This window comes from Microcaecilia unicolor, chromosome 7 (genome assembly GCF_901765095.1).
Source record: "Microcaecilia unicolor chromosome 7, aMicUni1.1, whole genome shotgun sequence".
In the NCBI taxonomy this organism is placed as follows: domain Eukaryota; kingdom Metazoa; phylum Chordata; class Amphibia; order Gymnophiona; family Siphonopidae; genus Microcaecilia; species Microcaecilia unicolor.
Window position 1 is genome coordinate 282343361 of NC_044037.1, and position 24392 is coordinate 282367752.

The window sequence follows — 24392 nt, forward strand, 5'->3', positions numbered from 1 at the left end:
TAAGTTTGTACCTGAGGCAATGGAGAGTTAAGTGATTTGCCCAAGATCACAAGGAACAGCAGTGGGATTTGAACTGGCCACCTCCGGATTGCAAGACTGGTGCTCTAACCACTAGGCCGCTCCTCCACTCTCCAGGTGCCACCCTCCCCACCCTGATTTAGATTGAATCCCTTCCTTTCCCACAACTTTATCTGCCCCCTAGTTCTTTCTCTCCCCTTAGTCCCCAACCTCTCTGTATTCTCTTTCTCCTTGCCTCCACATTACCTTCTGGATAACGTGGTATAAGAAAGAAACAAGCAGCTGCTTATCAGACCACTTCCTCTTCCTCTGCTGACCTGGGCCCACTACTTATTTGAACCATACGAGACTCTGTACAGCAGTTGAGTCCAGGCCGGAAGAGGGTGGAAAGGGGACAGGGAGAGATGGCGGAGGACGGAGGGGCAGAAGGGGCAGGGCTAGACGGGAAGCAAGAGGGAGAGAAAGATAGACTCGGTGGAGGGCAGAGGGGGCTGAAGAAGGATAGGGAGAAATGGAGTTGGGGAAGGTGGAGGGGGAAATGGGGAAAAGGAAGTGGAGAAGGAAGTAGTCAAACTATATACAAACAACTATCACACCTCAGTCACACACAAATACAGAACAAGGGATCCCAAATTAGAGATAGAAATATGATAAATATTGAACTGGGGACCCCAAGAAGTTAAGCTGAACATATGCTGCCACACTGGAAAAACAAACATATTTCCTTTTGTACTGAACACAGTAGATAAACATCTGCAATGCACATTTCCCAAAGCTATCCAGTTATGTCTGGGCATTTTATTTTTCCATCATGTTGGACCCAGTTTCTCTTTTCTGCTTTCCTGTCTTCTGCTAATTGTGTTTCCAGCGACTGCTGTCCATTTATTTCTCCTCTCTCCTCTTGTCTTGTTACATTCCCTAACTACATCTATCTCTGACATATCAATCATTCTTTTAAATTTCTCTCCTCCGTTTTTCCTTTTTCTGTCTCTGTTCACTCAAATTTTACCCTCTTGCTCTATTCCTTTTCACTTTTCACCTACTTATCAACTATTTATCTCCTTCTTTCACCCCCTAGCTCTCACATTTCCCATCCTCCTATTCCCTTTTATCTGCTCCCAATTACCACATTTCTACCCTCTGTAATGCACTTTCCTCCTCACACTCATCTCCTTGACAATCCTGCTATGGTCTCTCCCACATGGATCCACCGTTCCAAGCATCTCCCCTCCTTATAATCCACCATCTCCTCCCTCTCTTTTTCTCTCTCCCTTCTATCTGCCTCCCCTCCTCCAAGTCCACATTTTCTTCCTGCTCTTCCACCCCTCCTCCTGAGTCTGACATTTCTGCCTCCCTCCCTTCTGCACCTCCTGATCCTCACATATCTCCTTCCCCTTCTGCCTCCCGAGTCTACCTCCCCTCTACCATCCCCTATTCATCTCTCCTTCCCTTCCTCTGCTCTCCTTGAGTCCATCTCTCCCTGTCCCCTTCCACCCCTCCTTCCCTTTCTGTGCTCTCCTTGAGTCCATCTCTCCCCTTCCACCCCCTCCCCATCTATCTCTCCCTCCCCCTTCTGTCCTCTCCCCTGAATCTCTTTCCTTTCCCCATTTCCCCCTCCACCCTTCCCAACTCCATTTCTCCCTCTCCCCCTTCAGCCCCCTCTGCCTTCCACCGAGTCCATCTTTTTCTCCCTGTCCCCCTTCTGCCCTCCCCAAGTCCATCTCTTCCTGTCCTGCCTCCATCCCTCCATCCTCCCCTCCATCCTCTGTCATCTCTCCCTGTTCCCCTTCCACCCTCTGCCATCTCTCCCTGTCCTCTTTCCACCCTCTTCCACCATTTCTCCCTGTCCTCCTCCACCATCTCTCCCTGTCCCCCTTCCACCCCCTCCGCCATCTCTCACTCTTCTGCCCCCCCTCCCCATCCATCTCTCCCTGTCCTGCACTCTTCCATGAATCTAACATCCCTCACTCCCCAGAGTCTACCTCTCTCCTTCCCCCACTCTCTCCCCAAATCTATCTCTCCCTTTCACCCTCTGACATGTCTCCCTCCTTCCTTTCTATCACCTCGTCAGCCCAACATCTCTTCCTTCTGCCTCCTGTAATCCAGCATCACTCACACTCTGTCACCCCACTCACCAGGCTGCGATCTGGCATTTGGAAGAGATGTCGCCCGGGGGTGGTTTAGGTTGGGTTAAGGAAGAAAAGGAGGAGGTGCCGCCCGGGGGGGGGGAGGGGGAATGCGGCACAGCAGAGATCCCCTAAGAGTGCCACCCCTGGGTACTGCCCACCATTTAGCGATCATTTAGGGGCACTTTTACTAGTGGCCTAATGGTTAGGGTGGTGGACTTTGGTCCTGGGGAACTCAGGAACTGAGTTCAATTCCCACTTCAGGCACAGGCAGCTCCTTGTGACTCTGGGCAAGTCACTTAACCCTCCATTGCCCCATGTAAGCCGCATTGAGCCTGCCATGAGTGGGAAAGCGCGGGGTACAAATATATAAAAAAAAAGCTGTGTTAAGTGCTAACACACCCCTAAAACAGCTACAAATGGAGTACTGTGGGACATACTCAGACGTCCTACAGTTACCGCAAAATATGCACGAACTAACTGCACACTGAAAAGTATTTCTGAATTTTTTTTGAGGAAGCGTGTCGTGGGCAGAGGGGAATAATAAGGAGTCTTAATGATGTATAGAGCTCTTTAAGTGAGCCAAAATCTTTGGCACTACTCACTGAGATTAAGCTTGGCTGTGGATTACAACCTATACTGAATTTTCCTTTTCCACCTTCAAATATAAATATAGATAAAAAATATATATATATATTGACATACTTTTTGTCTAAGATTTGTTATCTACATTAAGTGCAGGTCCTTGGGAGGCTACTAAGCATTTATTTCAGTGGAATTATTTTTTTTGTGTTTTTGTGCAGATTTACCTCTCCTCCGGGGGGGGGGGGGGGGGGGGGTTGTTTTTGTTCAGTGATTTATATGGGCAGAGAGTGAGCATTCATGTGGTAACCATTTAGCATATTTACATAACCGATTATCATTTATCCTTTATTAAAATGTGCTAAAACCACCTTTTTCACAAATCAAGTCGGGCTACAGTAAAAACTATTCACTCAGGAAAAGAACACCGTAATTACATAGGACAGTTAACAAGCATACGAGAGTTCCACAACCATACCTTCCACCCAGAAATGTTAAACAATCTTCCCGCAACTTTCTCAACCTACACTTCCCCAGTTGTAAAGGGGTCAAGTACAAACTCACACATGCGTCTAGCTTTTCCTATATGAGTACGGAAGATGTGGAATGCGCTACCAACTCACCTGAGAATGATCAACGAATTAAATAGCTTCCGCAAAGCTTTAAAAACCTATCTCTTTAATAAAGCCTACCAAGAGAACCCATAACAACTTGAACACAACCCTCGCACTCCGTTATTCAGAATCTCTCACTGTACAGCTGCATAATCAGATCCTCTTGTTCTTTGCTATCTCTTGGTAATCACCAATTGTATTTCTTCCCTGTTGTGGCGATGCCATAACAGATCTTTGTAAGCCACATTGAGCCTGCAAATAGGTGGGAAAATGTGGGATACAAGTGCAATAAATAAATAAAATACCACCAACATTGAGCCTGCCATGAGTGGGAAAGCGCGGGGCACAAATGTAATAAAAAATGTTTTATTCTGCAACAACATGGATACCACATGAGCCCTTACTGCCTTACAAAAGGGTTGGTGATAAGCCCTGGAGTGAAGGAGTAGCCTAGTGGTTAGTGCAGCGGACTTCAGTCCTGGGGACCTGGGATCGATTCCTGCTCCTTGTGACTCTGGGTAAAGTCACTTAACCTTCCATTGCCCCAGATAAACTGCTTTGGATGTGGTTGCAAAAACTGTAGAAAAAAGCTCACGCAGTGATTTTTTTTTTTTAATGACCGAGCACTAATGGCAACATTAACGCATGGTCCCAAAAACAGGAAAGCAATTGGTTCACAATATCCAGAGCAACAACCAGGTGAATAAAAACCGAATGTAAACTGAAATGATCCAAAGTAAGAGTTTATTGATCAGACAACAGAACTGGAGGGGTAAACATACGCTCGACTTGGCCAAGTTTCGCCCTGTGTCGGGCTGCACTAACAGAAAGAGTTTGCTGCCGGCGGACATTCGTTTTACTGCTCATTTGAGGAGAAGAGCTCTGCTTTGTGACACTTTTAATTGACAACTGCCTGGATGAAACTGAATATCTGTATCCATGTGTTTTGTGCTTTTATCCAGCCTGGTTTTAGCAGCTATCCCACACTGGATTGGTATTCTCAGCCCCTGAGGCAGCCCAACACAGGGCGAAACTTGGCCGAGTCAGGTGTGTGTTTACCCCTCCAGTTCTGTTGTCTGATTAGTCAATTCTACTTTGGATCATTTCGGTCTACATTCTGTTTTTATTCACCTGGTTATAACATTAGTGCACGGCCATTAATGGGAGAAATAGAAATTCGGCCATTTTACACTACAAAGGAAAACAGGCATACGTCTTAAAACACACAAAATAAAAATCACATATAAAGTACAAACTTACTGCTCTAAATAATACAGTTTCACTCATTTATCTGCCACTGATTTATCTGCATTAAATCATACAAGGACACTCATGTATCTGCCACATGTATTAATTAGCTCTTTAAAAAAGCTTCCTGAAACAAAGGTGTCTTTAACTGTTTTTATAATATGAATAAAGAGAACTGTCGTAACTCCAGAGGTCCAGCTTTTCCCCTAGATTTCTGATCCAGAGTTAGATTTAAGATTTTGGCTCCCATAGGCAAGATCAGAAAGTAGATCTCAGACAACAAGGGGGGGGGGAGAGGGGGGTATTTGCCTGTGTCTAAATCTGGGCCTGGTAGCTTCAGCTGATCCCTCTTCCAAACAGCAGGCACTGACGGCTTTATCTTTTCTTCCATACATCAGGCCACGGAGGAGAAAGAGGAGATGGAGGAGCTTCAGGCCTACAACCGCCGGCTCCTACACAATATTTTGCCCAAGGATGTGGCAGCACATTTCCTGGCACGGGAGAGAAGGAATGACGAGCTCTACTACCAGTCCTGCGAGTGTGTGGCCGTCATGTTTGCCTCCATCAGTAACTTCTCAGAGTTTTACGTCGAGCTGGAGGCAAACAATGAAGGGGTGGAGTGCCTAAGGCTTCTCAATGAAATCATTGCGGACTTTGATGAGGTAAAGCTTCATTCAGGCTTCCTTTTTATCTAAGGTGATGCTTTAGACTGGTGCTTCTAAACCTGGTCCTCAGGGACAAACCAGCCAGTTGGGTTTTCAACATGTATAGCCTATTGAATGAAGGAACAGAACAGCGATAAAGAGTAGCCGATTGGCTTCATTTCTTTTCAGATCCGGCAAAACCCGTTCTTGTTCTACCCTACTCAGTGCACGGGCGTGTACCTCCAATTTCTCCATGAAAAATAAGACTGACAATTCCTTTGTACAATAGACTAGAATCAGCCTGCCCTAAAATAGAGCCCTGTCTCAAAACAGTAGGACCTTTCCTTTTTTCTCTGTAACATAATAAATGGCTGCGTGTACAATGGAGGAGTGGCCTAGTGGTTAGGGTGGTGGACTTTGGTCCTGAGGAGCTGAGTTCAATTCCCAGCCCAGGCAGCTCCTTGTGACTCTGGGCAAGTCACTTAACCCTCCATTGCCTGCCGCATTCAGCCTGCCATGAGTGGGAAAAAGTGTGGGGTACAAATAAAAAAAAATAATAAAACTTGGCTCACAGAATAGACCTATGAAATGATCATGCAAAAATATGTAGCATGATAGAGGACAACCGAATTTCAGTTTTGGTTTTAAATTTTGGCACCGAAACTGACCCGAAATCTGGGTTTGGGTTTCAGCCAAAAATCCCCATGCATAAATATGCATGTATAAAATATGTATTTTTCCAACCTGAACATCTTAGCGAATTTGTTAAAATCAAGAAATTGACTGCTGGTTAGTACCAGTGCTGAGATAATATTTAGAATGGATTGATGTGTGCTAAGCTATATAGTGCTTTGTTTTGTTTTTCCTTTTAAAGACTTCTCCTGTTAAATTTTCTTTTTCACGTGATCTTTGTTATTGTGGTCTAACAAGGATAATATAATTATTTTGAAATTATTTTATTGTATAAAAATATGGTTCCGAATTACCTGTACAAGTTTGTATATGGCTTGTAAATAATTCTAAAAGCATAATTAAAACCCAAAACTGTAGCCCTGCCCCTCTCACTGCCACCACAAGCCTGTCCCCCAAGCCAGATTCCTCTCCCCACCTGACAGAAAACCCTATCCCCCAGGACACATGATTTGTTAAAGCAATCCCACTGAGTCAAAAGGCATGGGATATGCAGAGAGGATCCCTGTATGGGAAGAGGATGGAATAAAGATAGAGTATTCCCACTCAGAGTGTAAATGATTCAAACAAAGTTTTCAAAAAGGATTAAAGAGAGGGGAGTAACCGCAGAGTGACAACTCTGGCCACCTTTCTGCACAGACTACATGGACCATGCTGGTCTTTATCTGTCAAACAGATAACACAAGTAGACCTCCAGGAACAGGACAAAAGGAAATACTTTATTGAAATGACCCGACAAAGGGCCGTGTTTTAGTGACCTTGTTCCTGCGTCAGGGGTCACAGCAAAATTCAGTGTCCGAGTAAAAGAACCTTTCAGCATTGTCGAGTATCTTCTTGCATCTGATATACAAAACACTTCACAGATTTTGTTGCAAACAAAGTAATCCTGCTATATATCAAGAGTCAAGATCGCTTTTCAGTGCAGAATTAATTCCTCAGTCCTATAGTAAAAAAATGATGTCTGAGAAACTGCAAAAAAAGGTCATTTCAATAAAGTATTTCCTTTTGTCCTGTTCCTGGAGGTCCACTTGTGCTTTCTATTTTGCTCCAGTTTCTTGGTGTACTTGGAACCCTCTCTTTGGTATCGTTTTTTCTCTGAGGACAAGCAGGCTGCTTGTTCTCACATGTGAGTCGACGTCTGCGTCAGCCCAGGAATCAGCATTTTGCAAGCAAAATATTTAAAAAGTTTTGCCAGAGTCTTCTGGCGCGCGTGCAGCACTCACCACGCATGCCCCTTTTAAAGTTTCCTTTGTTTTCGATGTGGCTGACTTGTTCCCTTCTTTTTGTGTCCTTTTTTTCTTCTAACAGGCACAATCACGTCTTTTGATTTCACCAAAGCCATTTTTCCTTCCATGTCATCGAAGACACCCAGCGGCTTTAAATGTTGTACTTGGTGCAACCAGACCATCTCAGGTACTGATACCCACACCTGGTGTATCCAGTGCCTTGGGCCCGACCATAGCCTAGCTGCTTGTAGTCTGTGTCTTCATATGAAGAAACAGACCCAAGTGTCTCGAGAAGCCCAACGAGAAAAGCTTTTTGGGGCTCGGTCCGGTCCTTCGACATCGACTTCGAGGGAAGCATCGACGTCGGGAGCAGAGGTAATGGCTGCTGAAAGACCTATTCGCACTAGGAGCAGTGAGGCATCGAGTGGGTCTCCACCTGCCTCGTGGCCTCCTGTTGTGCAGGCCCCCCCGGGACTGACCTTCGTTGGACCCAGCCCCGAGGAGGCATGAGGATTCCACGTCCTCCTTATCGGTACCGAGGAGTCTCGATGACAGGCATCAAGCGAAGGTGAAGAAGCATCGTCATTGTTCTACTTCGACACACGGTGCCTGGAGCTCTGGGGCATCGAGGGAATCAGCACCCAAGAAGCGTCAGCACCGAGAGGATCGCTCGCCCTCTATTCAGGAGGTGCCGATGCGTCGGACTTCTGGCAGCCCGGTACCTGCTCCCGAGCCTCGACAAATTCTGCCACCGGCTCCTATACCAACCCCGCAGCCTTGTTCAACGACGGCTCTCGACGAGCGCATCAGGGCCCTGCTTCCAGAGCTTCTGGACGGATTGCTGCACCAGTCTACTTCGGTGTCAGGGGTGCTTGTGCGTTCCATACCATCTGCTGAAGCGGCATCTGGCCCTTCGCCTGTGGTGATGTCCCTGACCTCGGTGCTGCCTGCGGCATCGGTGTCAGCTGCCACCCAGGTCAACTCCCCTTCAACATCGGTGGAGGAAGCTTCACCGGAGTCCAGGCGGGCATCGACTTCTCAGCACCACCATCAAGGACGTCGTTCCTCGGCGTCGAGGCAGGCTCAGTTTCGGACTGCTCTGAGGGATGTCTTGTCCAAAACTGAAGATGAGCATTCGTGGGAGGAAGAGGAGGATCCCAGGTACTTTTCTTCTGATGAGTCCTATGGGATTCCCTCTGAACCTTCCCCTCCACTAGAAAGGAGACTTTCTCCACTGGAGAGTCTATCATTTACCTCCTTTGTCCAGGAAATGGCTGTGGCTATTCCCTTCCCTATGGAGGTTGAGGATGAGCCCAGGGCTGAGATGCTTGAGGTCCTGGATTATCCTTCTCCGCCTAGAGAGGCTGCAATGGCTCCTTTGCATAATGTACTGAAGGAAGTCCTTATGCGAAACTGGTCGTTCCCTCTGTCTAATCCCATGATCCCGAAAAAGACTGAATCCCAATATCGGATCCATGGAGAACCTGGATTGATGAGGTCTCAGCTAACTCACAATTCCATGGTGTTGGACCTCCGCTCTCAAAAGAGCCAAGAGCACTAGCGACTATGTCTCGGCGCCCCAGGCAGAGAATCTAGAACCTTGGACTCTTTTGGGAGGAAGGCGTATCAGGCCACTATGCTCGCTGCCAAAATCCAGACATACCAGCTTTTCACAAGCATCCACTTGTTGAACTCGATGAGGCAACTGTCTAGCTTGGTTGATGCACTCCCTTTGGAGCAAGTCGAGCCTTTTCACCAGGTGGTTAGGCAGCAGAAGGCGTGTCGAAAATTACTGGCCAGGGTACGTTCGACACTTTTGTTGTAGCATCCATGATCGCTGCCCAAGGTATAGTGATGCGCAGACTCTCATGGCTGCGTGCCTCTGACCTGGATCATTCGGTCCAGCAGCGGATGGCGGATGTTCCTTGCCAGGGGGATAACCTTTTTGGTGAGAAAGTAGAGGATCTAGTTGACCAGCTCAAGAAGCACAATAATGCTATGGATTCTCTCTCCCGCCGGGCGTCTTCTGCTACTACCTCCTCATCTAGGAGGTTTTTTGGAGGGAAGAGGAGTGCTCCCTTTTCCTATGCTAGGCGTAGGTACACTCTTGCTTCTTGGCAGCCTGCCCAGGCTCAGTCCCAGCGCGCTCATTCTCGTTAACAGCGTGCGCCTAAGGCCACTGCGGCTCCCCAGCAAAAGCAAGGGACGGGCTTTTGACTGGCTCCAGTTCAGCATAGCCTCAGTAAACGTGTCCGTACCGGACGACTTGCCGGTTGGGGGGAGGTTAATGTTTTTTCACCAAAGGTGGCCTCTTTTAACCTCCGACTTGTGGGTTCTTCAAATTATCCGATTAAGATACACCCTCAATCTGGACTCCAAGCCTCCAAATAAGGGTTCATCTTAGTGCGATTAGTGCCTATCATCGCCACGTAGAGGGTAAGCCTATCTCTGGACAGCATTTAGTTGTTCGCTTCATGAGAGGTTTGCTTTTGTCAAAGCCCCCTGTCAAATCTCCACCAGTGTCATGGGATCTCAACGTCATTCTCACTCAGCTGATGAAAGCTCCTTTTGAACCAATGAATTCCTGCCATCTGAAGTACTTGGCCTGGAAGATCATTTTCTTGGTGGCTGTTACTTCAGCTCGTAGGGTCAGTGAGCTTCAGTCCTTAGTAGTACATGCACCTTATATCAAATTTCATCACAACAGAGTAGTCCTCTGCACACACCCTAAGTTCCTGCCAAAGGTGGTGTCGTAGTTCGATCTGAACCAGTCAATTGTCTTGCCAACATTCTTTCCCCATCCTCATATCCGCCCTGGCGAAAGCAGTTTGCACACCTTGGACTGCAAGAGAGCATTGGCTTTTTACGTGGAGCGGAGAAAGCCCTTTAGTCAGTCCGCCCAGTTGTTTGTTTCTTTTGATCCTAACAGGAGAGGAGTCGCCATCGGAAAACGCACAATCTCTAGTTGGCTAGCAGATTGCATTTCCTTCACTTATGCCCAAGCTGGGCTGACTCTGGAGAGCCATGTCACGGCTCACAATGTTAGAGCCATGGTGGCGTCAGTGGCTCACTTAAAGTCAGCCTCCATTGAGGAGATTTGCAAGGCTGCAACGTGGTCATCAGTCCACACATTCACATCTCACTACTGCCTTCAGCAGGATACCTGACGCGACAGTCGGTTTGGGCAGTCAGTGCTGCAGAATCTGTTCGGGGTTTAGAATCCAACTCCACCTCCTTAGACCCATTTTTGTTCTGCTCCAGGCTGCACTCTCAGTTAGTTGTTTATGGTTTCAGGTCAATCTGTGTTATGTCCTCGCCGTTGCGAGGCCCAATTGACCAATGTTCATTGTTTTGAGTGATCCTGGTTGCTAGGGATACCCCACATGTGAGAACAAGCAGCCTGTTTGTGCTCGGAGAAAGCGAAGGTACTGTACATACCTCTAGCAGGTATTCTCAGAGGACAGCAGGCTGATTGTTCTCACAAACCCACCCACCTCCCCTTTGGAGTTGATTTGTTTCTTTTTATGCTTTTGATTTAACTGAGGAACGCATTCGCACGACGGGCAGAAAATCGGTCTGCACATGCCCGCTGCACGCACACCAGAAGACTCTGGCAAAACTTTTTTATATTTTGCTTGCAAAATGCCGATTCCTGGCCGACGCGGATGTTGACCCACATGTGAGAACACTCAGCCTGCTGTCCTCGGAGAACACCTGCTACAGGTATGTATCTTCGCTTTATCTGCAATCATTTACTATGGGATCCTTTTAGTAAGCTGTGGCAAAAAGTGGCCTTAGCATGTCTTTACATGGGTCCTTTCCATGCGCTAAGGCCATTTTTACCGAAGCTGTAAAAATCTTGATTTTTGACATTTTTTTTTTGTTGTATTAATGGGCATAGGCTAATGTTGTTATTAGTGCAAGACCGTTTTTAAAAATGACCACGTGAGCACTTATTGCCACCCATTTTGTAGGCAGTAAGGGCTCACGCAGTATCCCTGCTAACCACTTAGCATGTGGGAATATAGATGCACTAACTGGTTAACACAGGAATGCCCACTCTCCCTCCATGACACATTCCCTTAAAAAAAATTCTGAAATTTTTTAGCATGCAGTTAACAAGCACACATTTCAAAGTTACTGCAGGATGCCTAGCTTTAGCAGCTGAAGTGCGCCTTCTGAATTAATTGCCCCAGGTACAAAATAAGCGCCTGCATATAATATGTAAACTGCTTTGATCGGTGGCATAGCCAGGAATTTCCAACAGGGGGTGCATCTCACTCTGCATTTGCTTCCCTTCTCACTCCCACCACATCTCTCCCTTCCCAGCCCTGCAAAGCTCTTGAAGTTCCCTCTCTCCCCTCTCCCCCGTACCATAAATCCTCCCCAGTCTTCGCCAGGGCTGTGCCAGCGGCAGTGGCACTGATAGGTAGCCTGTACCAGGGCTTTCTCTCTGAACCGTCTCGCCCTTCAGAAAACAGGAAATTGCATCAGAACCGATGCAGGCCACAGGCAGCCTATGAGTTCCGCTGTTGCTTCCACTGCTCGGGCGAAGACTGGATGTGATTTTAAGGCACGGGGGGGGGGGGGGGGGGGGGGGGGGAATTGTGAGTGCTTTGTGGGACCAGAAGTGGGAAGGGAAAGATAAGGTGGTAGCGAGAAGGGAGGAACTGACGGGATTCATACACAACACACGCACTTAGAATGGATATGCCACTGGCTTTGATTGTAACCACAGAAAGGTGGTATATCAAATCCCATCCCGTTTTCCTTCCCTTTTCCCCTTTCCTGCACCTCACAACATACCATGCCCAATTACCATAGCCACCGAGAGGGGGAGGGCAGGGGGGACAAAATTCCCTGGGCCCGGGCCTCCAAGGGGGGGGGGCCCAGCGCCGCAGTCCCACCCGCCCTCCGTCGTCGACCGTCTGCCCCCTGCTTTGAAATCGCAGTCTCACCTCCATGAAAGCAGCGCTGCAGGCAGCAGAATGCCTCACTTCGGCCCTCCTTCCCTCCCTGTGTCCCGCCCTCGTCTGACGTAACTTCTGCGAGGGCAGGACACAAGGAGGGAAGGAGGGCCGAAGGAAGGCGTTCTGCTGTCTGCATCGCTGCTTTCACGGAGGTGAGACTGCGATTTCAATGCAGGGGGCCGGCCCGGTGGCGGACAGAGAGGGGGAGCGGTGGCAGCTACCTCGGGGGGGGGTGGAGGGGGGAGCAGTGGCTGCGGCAATCTCGGGGGGGGAGCGGTGGCGACCTCGGGGGGGGGTGGAGGGGGGAGCGGTGACCCTGGGGGGGCGGGGCCCCGGGGGCGGCCTTGCCTCGGGCCCGGCCCAGTCTCTCTGCGGCCCTGCCAATCACATGTTGCTACATAGTTATCCTTTACAGTAATGAATGGTTCTTCATTGGAAGATGAGGGGCATGCCCAGTGCAGAACTGAAAGCCTTCTCTATATTGATCTCTCTTGCAATGCAGATAATAAGCGAGGACCAGTTTCGACAGCTGGAGAAGATTAAAACCATCGGCAGTACATACATGGCTGCTTCTGGTCTCAATGATTCTACCTACGACAAGGTTGGAAAATCGCACATTAAAGCACTGGCTGACTATGCCATGAGATTAATGGACCAAATGAAGTACATTAATGAGCATTCGTTCAATAACTTCCAGATGAAAATAGGTAAAGTGTCCCACTTGGTTGTTTTCTATAAAGCTTTATTTAAAGATGACCATATGCATAAAAACAAGACATTTCACCAAATAAAATGTGCGTTTATTGTAAAACTACTAAAAAAGGCCCGTTTCTGACACAAATGAAACAGGCGCTAGCAAGGTTTTCCTCGGAGTGTGTATGTTTGAGAGAGTATGTGTGAGATCGACTGTGTGTGAGAGAGTGAATGTGCGAGTATGTGTGTGTGACAGAGAGAGTGAGTCTGGGTGCAAGTGTGTTTGAGAGAGAGTGTGTATGTGAGAATGAGAGTGTGTGCAAGTGCGTATGTGAGACACAGTGTGTGAGAGAGTGTGTTTCACACAAATACAGTGTGTGCGAGAGAGAGTGTGTGTGAGACACAGACTCTGTGAGACTGAGTGTATGAGACCAAGAGAGTGTGTGAGTGACTGTGTGACACATAGAGAGTGAATGTGATACAGTGTGAGACATAGAATGTGTGAGAGACAGTGTGTGAGAGTGAGAGAAAGACATTGACTGTGAGACAGAGTGTGTGTGTGACAGAGATACCTCCCCCCCCCCTCTCTGGTGTCAGGCCCCCCCCCTCCCTCCCTCTCTCTGGTGTCAGCCCCCCCCCCCCCCTCTCTCTCTGGTGTCTGAGCTCTGGCTGTGCTTCAAGGAACTGACCAATCCTATTTAATAGAATGCACCTCCAACATTCTGAAGCCGAGAAACCTCGTGTGGTTGGTCACTTCTGCTTGTGACGAACCCGGAAGTACGTGATGTCAATTCAGGAGATGGATATAGAGAGTAGGAATGCCTCAGCCATGCAGTCAGCTTCAGAATGTTGGAGGTGCCTTTTATTATATAGGAAAGGAACTGACCAATCCTATTTAATAGAATGCACCTCCAACATTCTGAAGCCGAGAAACCTCCTGTGGTTGGTCACTTCTGCTTGTGACGAACCCGGAAGTACGTGATGTCAATTCAGGAGATGGATACAGAGAGCAGGAATGCCTCAGCCATGCAGTCAGCTTCAGAATGTTGGCGGTGCGTTTTATTATATAGGATAGGTACACGATAGATGAATGCAGGACACACGGCAGTAGCAAGAGAAGTCTCCCTTGTAGATTTGTTTTCAGTTTACAAGCTAAATTTATGTTGTACTGTACACAAGAGTCCTTGTAAAATGCAACCACTTGCTTCACGCATTTTTGACAAAGGCATTACCACCTGGGCAGAACTTCATTTGTGCAGCAAGAACAGTGTATCTTTCATCTCTTACCCGTCCAGCTTACCAATTTGATAGACGCAAAGGAAAAAAATACTAAACATTTATCACCCTGTCTTTCTGGAGAAGCATCTTTTGGTAATTCTATAACCTGAGGATATTAACTTTTTTCCTTTAAGCTTTTTTGGCCAGGACTTCTGGAAACTCTGCTCTGACATCAGTCTATATCAGTGGAATCTTAAACTACCACACCTGCACTCCAGAAATCAGTCATAGGAGATTAATCTGTCCAAATTAACATACATATACATAGTAGATGACAGCAGAAAAAGACCTGCACGGTCCATCTAGTCTGCCCAACAAGATAAACTCATATGTGCTACTTTATGTGTATACCTGACCTTGATTTGTTTCTGCCATTTTCAGGGCACAGACCGTAGAAGTCTGCCCAGAACAAGGTCCACCTCCCAACCACCAGCCCCACCTCCCCCCACCGGCTCTGCCACCCAATCTCTGCTAAGCTTCTGAGGATCCATTCCTACTGCACAGGATTCCTTTATGCTTATCCCACGCATGTTTGAATTCCGTTACCGTTTTCATCTCCACCACCTCCCGCGGGAGGGCATTCCAAGCATCCACCACTCTGTCCATGAAGAAATACTTCCTGACATTTTTCTTGAGTCTGCCCCCCTTCAACCTCATTTCATGTCCTCTTGTTTTACCGCCTTCCCCTTTCCGGAAAAGGTTTGTTTGTGGATTTATACCTTTCAAATATTTGAATGTCTGTATCATATCACCCCTGTTTCTCCTCTCCTCCAGGGTATACATGTTCAGGTGCGCAAGTCTCTCCTCATACGTCTTGTAACGCAAATCCCATTGTTAGCTGGCAGTAACTTTGACAAGCTGCCTCCCACTGGTATCACCCTTGAACTTCTTCACCTAGGACTTAGAACTGTTGAAGTGTAAAAATCTCAAAATATGCTGATAATCTGTAGGAACTGAAGAGAAGGAAATGTTAATTATGGAATGCAGAAGAAACAGCATTGGTTAAGAAGCTTGGAAAAGAGATAGCTGAGGGGGGGATATGATAGATGTCTACAAAATACTGAATGGTGTACAACAGGTAAACATAAATCGATTGTTGTACTCTTTCATAAAGTACAAAGACTAGGGTACACTCAAGGAAATTACAAGGTACTACTTTTATGTTTTAATCATTTTTATTAAGAAACTAGTAAAAAAGCCCCGTTTCTGATGCAAATGAAACGGGGGCTAGCAATGTTTTCTTCTGTGTGCATGTGGGAGTGTGTGTGTCCCTGCCCTCTGGCCTCTCTCCCCTCCCCCCTCTGAGTCCTTCACTGTTACAGAGCCAGCGATTTGATTTCCTGCTCTGCTGTTTTCCTTCACTGACTGTGTTACAGAGAGGGCGGGGCAGACACTCATAGAGAAACCGGATATCTCGCCCCCTTCACACTTCCGGCTGGAGGCTTCATAGAACGTTGGTTTTGCCTTTTTTTAGAGAGAGATAAAATACAGAGTCACATGCCTCGAAGACCTTTAACAACATTACAAACCAAGATCATGCGTATCTAGCAATAAACTTTGGCAAACATCCTTTAAATATTTTCTCCCTTCCCCCTATTAACCCCAACCTTACATTAACAGAGAACCATCTTAATCCATAGTCCTACACTCCTGATCCCTACCTCTCCCTCCCATGTCCCCTTTCCCCCCTTGCTCTCTCTTCCCTACCCTCTCCTCCCCCCTATCCCCTATAAGGTACATATCTTTAGTTCAAAAGTCATTCAGCTCATAGAGTGGAAGGGACACCTATTGTTTACGCGCTCTAGTTAACTTATGCAGTGTCTGCCGTTTAGATAGGGGTTGAAGTGTATTCCAATATCTTCCCCAGACTCTCCGAAAGGCAGGCAAGTCCCTTTCTCTGCATGCGGAAATAACAATCCCGCAGAGTTCTAAATTTAAAAGTTCTGTCATTTTTGACCTCCACAGTTCTCTTGTGGGCGCTTGTGTGTCCCTCCATTGAAGTAGAATCACTTTTTTCCCAACTTTTAAAACAAGAGGAAATATTTTTTCACTCAACGAATAGTTAAGCTCTGGAACTCGTTGCCAGAAGATGTGGAATCAGCAGTTAGTGTATCTGGGTTTAAAAAAGGTTCGGACAAGTTCCTGGAGGAAAAGTTCCATAGACTACTATTGAGATTGACATGGGGAAAGCCACTGCTTGTCCTTGGGATCAGTAATATGAATTTGGGATTGTATCAGGTACTTGTCACCTGAATTGGCCACTGCAGGAAGCAGGATACTGGGCTAGATGGACCATTGATCTGACCCAGTATGGCTATTCTTATGTACTGTGCATTTTTTCGTGGTGGGCAGCTGCCCCTTTTGTAGAGTTCAGGTGGTCCCCAAGGCATAGCTCAGCAGTGCAGCTCTCTTTGTAATCACAATTTGTTATGCCTGTATTATACATGTCAGTATTCAGCCAATTACGGTCAATATATTTTAAATACTGGCTGCAGCAGTCAAAAGTATCTGGATATTCAGCGCCACGATGCAGATAGTGGCCAACGCTGAATATGCAGATAAGGCAGACAGCATCAGAACTTAGGACAGCAGGTGTAAACCGAATGGATTGTAGAGGTGGTGGCAGCGAACAGCAGTGCTGTATATACATATTTATTTAAATGCCATGGCTACCGTTTAAATATCCTGACAGCCACTGGTGAATATTGACCCGTAATTTTCAAAGGGCATGTGCGTATTTAAGTGCAAGACAAGGCAATAGTCAAAAACAATGCACGTGGTTAATTTATGTTTTAAAAAAATTGTCTGCTTTTGGGTAGGTTGAAACGATGGACGTACGTACTCTATTGAAAATATACCCTTATGTAGACCTTCTAGAACAGGGGTGGGCAACCTTGGTCCTTGAAGGGCCACAACCCAGAATATGCCTAAGATCTATTTGTATACAAACCCAACTGGGTTGTGGCCCTTGAGGACTAAGGTTTCCCACCCCTGTTCTAGAACATGCCATCTCATTTAAGACTTATCCAAGAGGTAACCATAAAATGGGGTCTGACTGGTGGGCCCAGATGATCATGAGATATTCAGACCTCATCTGAAGCAGCTTGTCTTTTCTTAGAACTAAGGTGCCCTTTTACTAAGGCGCGCCACAAAGAGGCCTGCACTGGTGTAGGTGCGTGTTTTGGAGGCGCGCAGGGCCATTTTTCAGCGCGCCTTGGAAAAAGGCCTTTTTGTGGTCGAAAATGGACGTGCGGCAAAATTAAAAACCATCGTGCATCCATTTTCGGCTTGAGACCTTACCACCAGCCGTTGACTTAGCGGTAAGGTCTCACATGCTAACTGGGCGGTAAACGTCAGCGCACGTAAACTGCCGATTACTGCCAGGTAAGCGCCACGCGGTAGAAAATGGAAAATATTTTCTACCGCATGCTTTGGATGCACGTCAAAAATGGAATTACCGCCGCATGGTAGCCGAGCGGTAATTCCAATTTGATACACGTTGAATACACTTAGGTGCCTAAGCGCCTTAGTAAAAGGGTCCCTAAATTTCCAACTGTGTTACTGGGGTCCTATGAATGCATTTCCCAATCCAATAAGTATGTGCTTAGAGCAGGCTTGTCCAAGTTCAGTCCTCGAAGGCTGCAAATAGACCAGGTTTTTAGGATAACACTAATGAATATGCATGAGAGACATCTGCATACAATTAATGTCGTGGGCATGCAAATCTTTCTCATGCATGTTCATTAATTTACCTATAACTCTAGGCTCTATATGCTCAATTTGGTTACTCTCTATATATTGTTGTATAGTTACTACGTAACCACTTTGTATATGTAAATAATTTTTTCTTTATTTATCTTAAATGTTATTATATATAACTTAAATACGTGTTATCACCCTATATTCCACCTCTTGTTTTATCCTACTGCATTCACTCTTAAAGCACGGGGACAATTGAACAAATACATCTGTGATAAGAGGTGGTGTCTCAGATGTAATAAAAAGACATTTAGGTTTAAATCAGTACAGAACAACTTCCTGTTAGTACTCGTGTCTGTATAGTATGTATATGAATTTTATGTTTTGTTTAGAAGAGTGTCTGATTAGAGTGAATGCAGTAGGATAAAAGAAGAGGTGGAATATAGGGTGATAACACGTATTTAAGTTATATATAATAACATTTAAGGTACATGCATATTCATTAGGGATATCCTGAAAACCTGGTCTGCCCTCGAGGACTGAACTTGGACAAGCCTGGCTTAGAGGGTGACTTTGTAACGCCCATCCAACTTGTTCCAACAAATATCTGCGTAAGTTACACCCGTTTTCAAAGGGGAAGTACGTACATAGTTTCCCTTTAAGCAATATCCCACCAAACATATCCACAAACGTTTGCATTTGATATTTAGCTCCCACAGAATTTTCAAAAATCCAAAATTGTGTATGTAAATGTTCCCAGTCAACATGAGTAGAATCTGTGTGTGTGAAATGGCATTACATAAAGTCCGAAAAATTATAGAGTAAGCCACGCCTATACTTAAAAATGTGGTTTATGCACAAAGGATCCCTTTTACCAAGCTGCGGCAAAAGCGGGCCTGCGGCAGTGTCAGCTCATGTTTTTTGACACGCACTGAAGCCCTCTTTTAATGCGGCGGGTATAAGGCTGTTTTTTATTTTAAAGGAAATGGACCTGCGCTAATCACAGGGATTGGTGCGCGGCCATTTCTGGGGGGAGCCCTTACTGCCACCTATTTAGGTGATGGTAACGGCTCCTACAATAACCTGGCAGTATCCAGGCAGTGCATGGCACTGCCCAATTACCGCTGGAGCTACAAAATGGCCCAAGCTGGGGTACTGCTGGGTTCCTGCGGTAGTTCTGAATTGGCGCGAGGCAAGCCCTTTTTGAAAGGCCCCAAAATTGCATTGAAGATTATTCTGGTGGAGGAAATTATATAAATGGCGCTCAAAAATGTGCACGGAAAAAAATGGGCACTAAGCACCGTTGTATAAAGGTTGCACGCCCTGTATAGAGTGGGGTTTAGTGCCGATTCCAATGCCATAACCTTAGGTGCCAGACTTGCACCTGTGGAAACTTGATGTAAATGCTGGCACCCAAGTTAGGCACGCAACTTTTCGGAATGCCCCTGACATGCCCATACTCCTCTCATGGTCGCGCCTCTTTTGAGATATGCGGTATAGAATAGCAAGCAGCCAGATTCGTGCACAGATTTTAATGGGTGCCAGTTAACATCAGCAATTGGTTGTTAGCACCCACTTATTGCTGTTTCTGAGCTCATTATTCAATTTATTTGCATGCGCATCTTGGCCACATGCACAAATTTGGACGTGCAAATCTGAGCGCCATCTATAGAATCCGAGGGTTAACATCTAAAAGCATACAAGAAACATGAAGATACAAGAAAACAACAGGGCAACCGGTCTGCAAACTCCAAAATGGAAAAACAAAAGAGCAGATCGATAAGAGAGAAATATCAATTTATTATATGATAAAAATATTCAGAATCAGCCCGACACTGGCCGTGTTTCGCCCAGCAGGGCTGCGTCGGGGGCTATATAAAATCCTTTACAGTCGAGGAAATATGTGGAAGCATATATCTTCAAAGGGTTGTTGAAAAAAAACAGCATAACGGATAAGTCACAAAAGGTAGCGACGCGAGGTCTGTCCTTCACCCACACGTCGCTACCTTTTGTGACTTATCCGTTATGCTGTTTTTTTTCAACAACCCTTTGAAGATATATGCTTCCACATATTTCCTCGACTGTAAAGGATTTTATATAGCCCCCGACGCAGCCCTGTTGGGCAAAACACGGCCAGTGTCGGGCTGATTCTGAATATTTTTATCATATAATAAATTGATATTTCTCTCTTATCGATCTGCTCTTTTGTTTTTCCAGAAACATGAAGATATACAGAGGAGAAGGAAAATAGACTTGCTTTCTTTCAAGGTCTGAATGGGTGAACTGCGTAGCAAACGCTGCACATTCGATCACTGACAAAGTTTTGGGTGGCCATTTTGTTTTTCGTTACTAGGACTCAATATTGGCCCAGTGGTGGCTGGGGTAATAGGTGCACGTAAACCGCAGTACGACATCTGGGGAAACACTGTGAATGTAGCAAGTCGAATGGACAGTACAGGTGTCCCTGAGAGGATTCAGGTGAGTTCAAATTTTTATATTCTTTTCGGGGGGGGGGGGGGGGGGGGGGGGGGGGCGGGGGGGGGGGGGGGGGGGGGGGGGGGGGGGGGGGGGGGGGGGGGGGGGGGGGGGGGGGGGGGGGGGGGGGGGGGGGGGGGGGGGGGGGGGGGGGGGGGGGGGGGGGGGGGGGGGGGGGGGGGGGTTGTGAACCATACACTCAATGAGGGGGGAAGCTATCAAAGTGGGCTATCTTTAAGACGTCTCATTTTATCCCAAGTTGTGCTATTTTAGCACAGGGTCTGACATAAAATGAGGCCTTGTGCTAAAATAACCTGTCTTTATGGTAGCCCATGTTGATAACTTCCCCAAATGTTCCATACAATACAATACAATCTAAGCATTTATATTCTGTCGACTCTCCATATGGACCAAAAACAAATTGCAAAAGTGAAGCCAGAACAGAATACCAGGAGGCACACTTACATCATATGATATGATACAGTTCAGTAACCATGAAAATATCCATAAACGTATCTTAAGAAAAAAACTTACAAAATAAAAAAGTTTTCAAGTGATGACGAAAGGCTAAACATAATGGTTGAGAGAAAAGGAATCTGGTAAACCCTTCCAGAACTATTCAGTACTTTCCGATAACATAAACCTTTTTATTGATGCAAAGCACAAGAAATAAATTGTACTTTGGCCTCAAGTTTTTAACATCTGTAGAAAAGAACAAAGAATAAATAAGGCTCTCAGGACTTGTACCTTTAAATATCTTATCTACCAAATATGCAGTTTAGATATAATTCTGTCCTGAATAGGTACCCAGTGAAAACAGTGGCGTAGCCAGACTGCCAATTTTGGATGGGCCTGAACCCAAAGTGGGTGGGCACAAAATTTTCTCTCTACCCCCCCCCCCCCCCCCCCCCCCCCCCAGCAAAATGTAGTCACACTCAGATGCATTTGTCACACAGGGTAAAGTGCTGCTTTTCAGTGCATCAGATTTCAGAAAATTTATTTAATAGCCTAACACCCTTTTCAATGAGCTTTCAGAGGCCAAAACCTCCTGCCTCAGGTCAGTATAATGCTGTTACGGTATCCTCGCCTGACCTAAGGAAGGAAGTATTGGTCTCTGAAACTTTATTAACACAGGTACCATATTACTTTACCCTAAATTAAAAATAAAATTATTTTCTTTACCTTTCTTGTATGGCCATTTACGTTTTCTCATTGTGTCGCTCCCAGTCTCTAGATTCTGCTTTCCTTCGTATTCGCTTAATTCTTCTGCCATGTTTTCCTGGCCATTTGTCATTTTTCTCTCCTTTTTCTTTGCTTTCTTCAATATTTTTCTGCCTCTCTCTCTGTCCTGATTTAATTCATTCTTACTATCCATTCTTTAATTTCCTTCATCTACTTATGGCTTTTCATCTTTTTCTCACCCTTGTTCTCCCCATGCCCCTTCCTCTTATTCTCCAGTCTTTCACTACTCCCCTTTTTCCATCCAGCAGCTCTCCTCTTTCTCTCCCCATCCTTCCAGTCTCCCCTCTCTCTCCCCATCCTTCCAGTCTCCCCTCTCTCTTCCCATCCTTCCAGTAGTCTCCCCTCTTTCTTTCTGCATCCTTCCGTCCAGTGTCACCTCTTTCTCCCTACCCTTCCATCCAGCGTCTTCCCTCTTTCTCTCCCCATCCTTCCATCCATCTACCCTCTCTCCTGATCCTTCCATCTAATGTCTCTCTCTCCCTCTTTCTAACCAGTGTCTCTGTATCTCTCTACCCTTTTCTGTTCAGTGTCCCTTCTCTCTCCACATCCTTCCAGTCTCTCCCCTTTCTCTCTGCATCCTTTCATCCATCGCCCCTCTTTCTCTCCCCATCCTTCCATCCAGAGTCTCTCTCCCCATCCATCCATTTTCCCTCTTTCTCTCCCCATCCTTCCATCTGTTTTCCCTCTTTCTCTGCCATCCTTCCATCTGTTTTCCCTCTTTTCTCCCCATCCTTCCATGTTGTCCCTCTTTCTCCCCATCCTTCCATGTTTTCCCTCATTCTCTGCCATCCTTCCATCTGTTTTCCCTCTTTCTCTGCCATCCTTCCGTTTTCCCTCTTTTCTCCCCATTTCCATGTTTTCCCTCTTTCTCCCCATCCTTCCATGTTTTCCCTCTTTCTCCCCATCCTTCCATGTTTTCCCTCATTCTCTGCCATCCTTCCATCTGTTTTCCCTCTTTTCTCCCCATCCTTCCATCTGTTTTCCCTCTTTCTCCCCATCCTTCCATGTTTTCCATCTTTCTCCCCATCCTTCCATGTTTTCCCTCATTCTCTGCCATCCTTCCATCTGTTTTCCCTCTTTCTCCCCATCCTTCCATGTTTTCCCTCTTTCTCCCCATCCTTCCATGTTTCCCTCATTCTCTGCCATCCTTCCATGTTTTCCCTCATTCTCTGCCATCCTTCCATGTTTTCCCTCATTCTCTGCCATCCTTCCATCTGTTTTCCCTTTCTCTGCCATCCTTCCATCTGTTTTCCCTCTTTTCTCCCCATCCTTCCATCTGTTTTCCCTCTTTCTCCCCATCCTTCCATGTTTTCCTTCTTTCTCCCCATCCTTCCATGTTTTCCCTCTTTCTCCCCATCCTTCCATGTTTTCCCTCTTTTCTCCCCATCCTTCCATCTGTTTTCCCTCTTTCTCCCCATCCTTCCATGTTTTCCCTCTTTTCTCTTTTCCTCGAGGCCCGCCCTGCATGCCAGCGCCAGCCCCAGCTCCCATTGCCGGCCACTGCTGCTTTTCCTGTTGAGCAGCAGGGCCGGTGCTACAAAAAGAAGCGCTAAGGACGAAAAATGTTTAAAAAAAAAAAGCGCGGCACCAGCAGGCACTGTCTAGGCAGCCTTGAGGCATTGGCTGCTGGCTCGCAGGCTCCTCCCATCTCCTACGTCACTGCCCCTGGAGCAACGCAGGGGCAGTAACGTAAGAGACGGGAGGAGCCTGCGAGCCAGCAGCCAATGCCTCAAGGCTGCCTAGACAGTGCCTGCCGGTGCCGCGCTTTTTTTTTTTTTTAACATTTTTTGCCCTTAGCGTTAGAGCCATGGTGGCATCAGTGGCTCACTTAAAGTCAGCCTCCATTGAGGAGATTTGCAAGGCTGCAACGTGGTCATCAGTCCACACATTCACATCTCACTACTGCCTTCAGCAGGATACCCGACGCGACAGTCGGTTTGGGCAGTCAGTGCTGCAGAATTTGTTCGGGGTTTAGAATCCAATTCCACCCTCCTAGGCCCATTTATGTTCTGTTCCAGGCTACACTCTCACTTAGTTGTGTTTCTTTTTAGGTCAATCTATTTTATGTCCTCGCTGTTGCAAGGCCCAATTGACCAATGTTCATTGTTTTGAGAGAGCCTGGGGGCTAGAGATACCCCACATGTGAGAACAAGCAGCCTGCTTGTCCTCGGAGAAAGTGTAGATACATACCTGTAGCAGGTATTCTCCGAGGACAGCATGCTGATTGTTCTCACAAACCCACCCTCCTCCCCTTTGGAGTTGTCTCCAGTTTCTGTTTTGCTTTCTATTAAACTGATGAGGGCACGCTTGCGTCGCGGGTGGGAAGCCATTCGCGCATGCTCAGTGTGTTCGGTCCGCGCGACGCAGCATTCTCAAAAGTTCTTTCGTTAGCTATGAAAGTTTTTTGCCAGTCTTCTGGGCCGTTGCGGACGACTACCCAATTGTGAGAACAATCAGCCTGCTGTCCTTGGCGAATACCTGCTACAGGTATGTATCTACACTTTATCATTGGCATGCTGTTCAGTTACAAAGAAGGTTTTCACAAAGTTGGAATCATCTGTTCTTGTTCTAACAATTTTTTGTGTTTGAAAATCTTTGAAACCCAATGCAAGAACATCAAATATGTGGGAATCCTTCAGTTTTAAGGCCAGCAAGAAAACTTCCTCTCTAAAGACTTTATTACTCTAGTGGACAGTCATCCCAATGTAAAATTTTCTTTGGGATGACCAGCAGTCTGTTGTGATAGAAACATATATCTGCTCACCAAGCTTCCTACTTCAGACCAGTAATCACTTCAACAAACACAGGCAGCTCCACTGTTCTTATAGGCTATATTCACTAAACAGCAAAATCTAAGATGAGATGATTCACTGTTTGCTGACGAGGT

The 24392-nt window shown here is 46.4% G+C and overlaps 1 protein-coding gene across 1 annotated transcript in view; it reads left to right on the forward strand.

Annotated features, from left to right (window-relative positions):
* LOC115474650 (adenylate cyclase type 5-like) overlaps positions 1 to 24392 on the forward strand; it is a 542557-nt gene that overhangs the window by 516201 nt on the left and 1964 nt on the right. The window contains exons 18-20 of the mRNA XM_030210240.1: positions 4987 to 5250; positions 12621 to 12825; positions 20142 to 20266. Of these exons, the coding sequence (XP_030066100.1) occupies positions 4987 to 5250; positions 12621 to 12825; positions 20142 to 20266 (594 nt within the window). The remainder of the gene's footprint in view (positions 1 to 4986; positions 5251 to 12620; positions 12826 to 20141; positions 20267 to 24392) is intronic.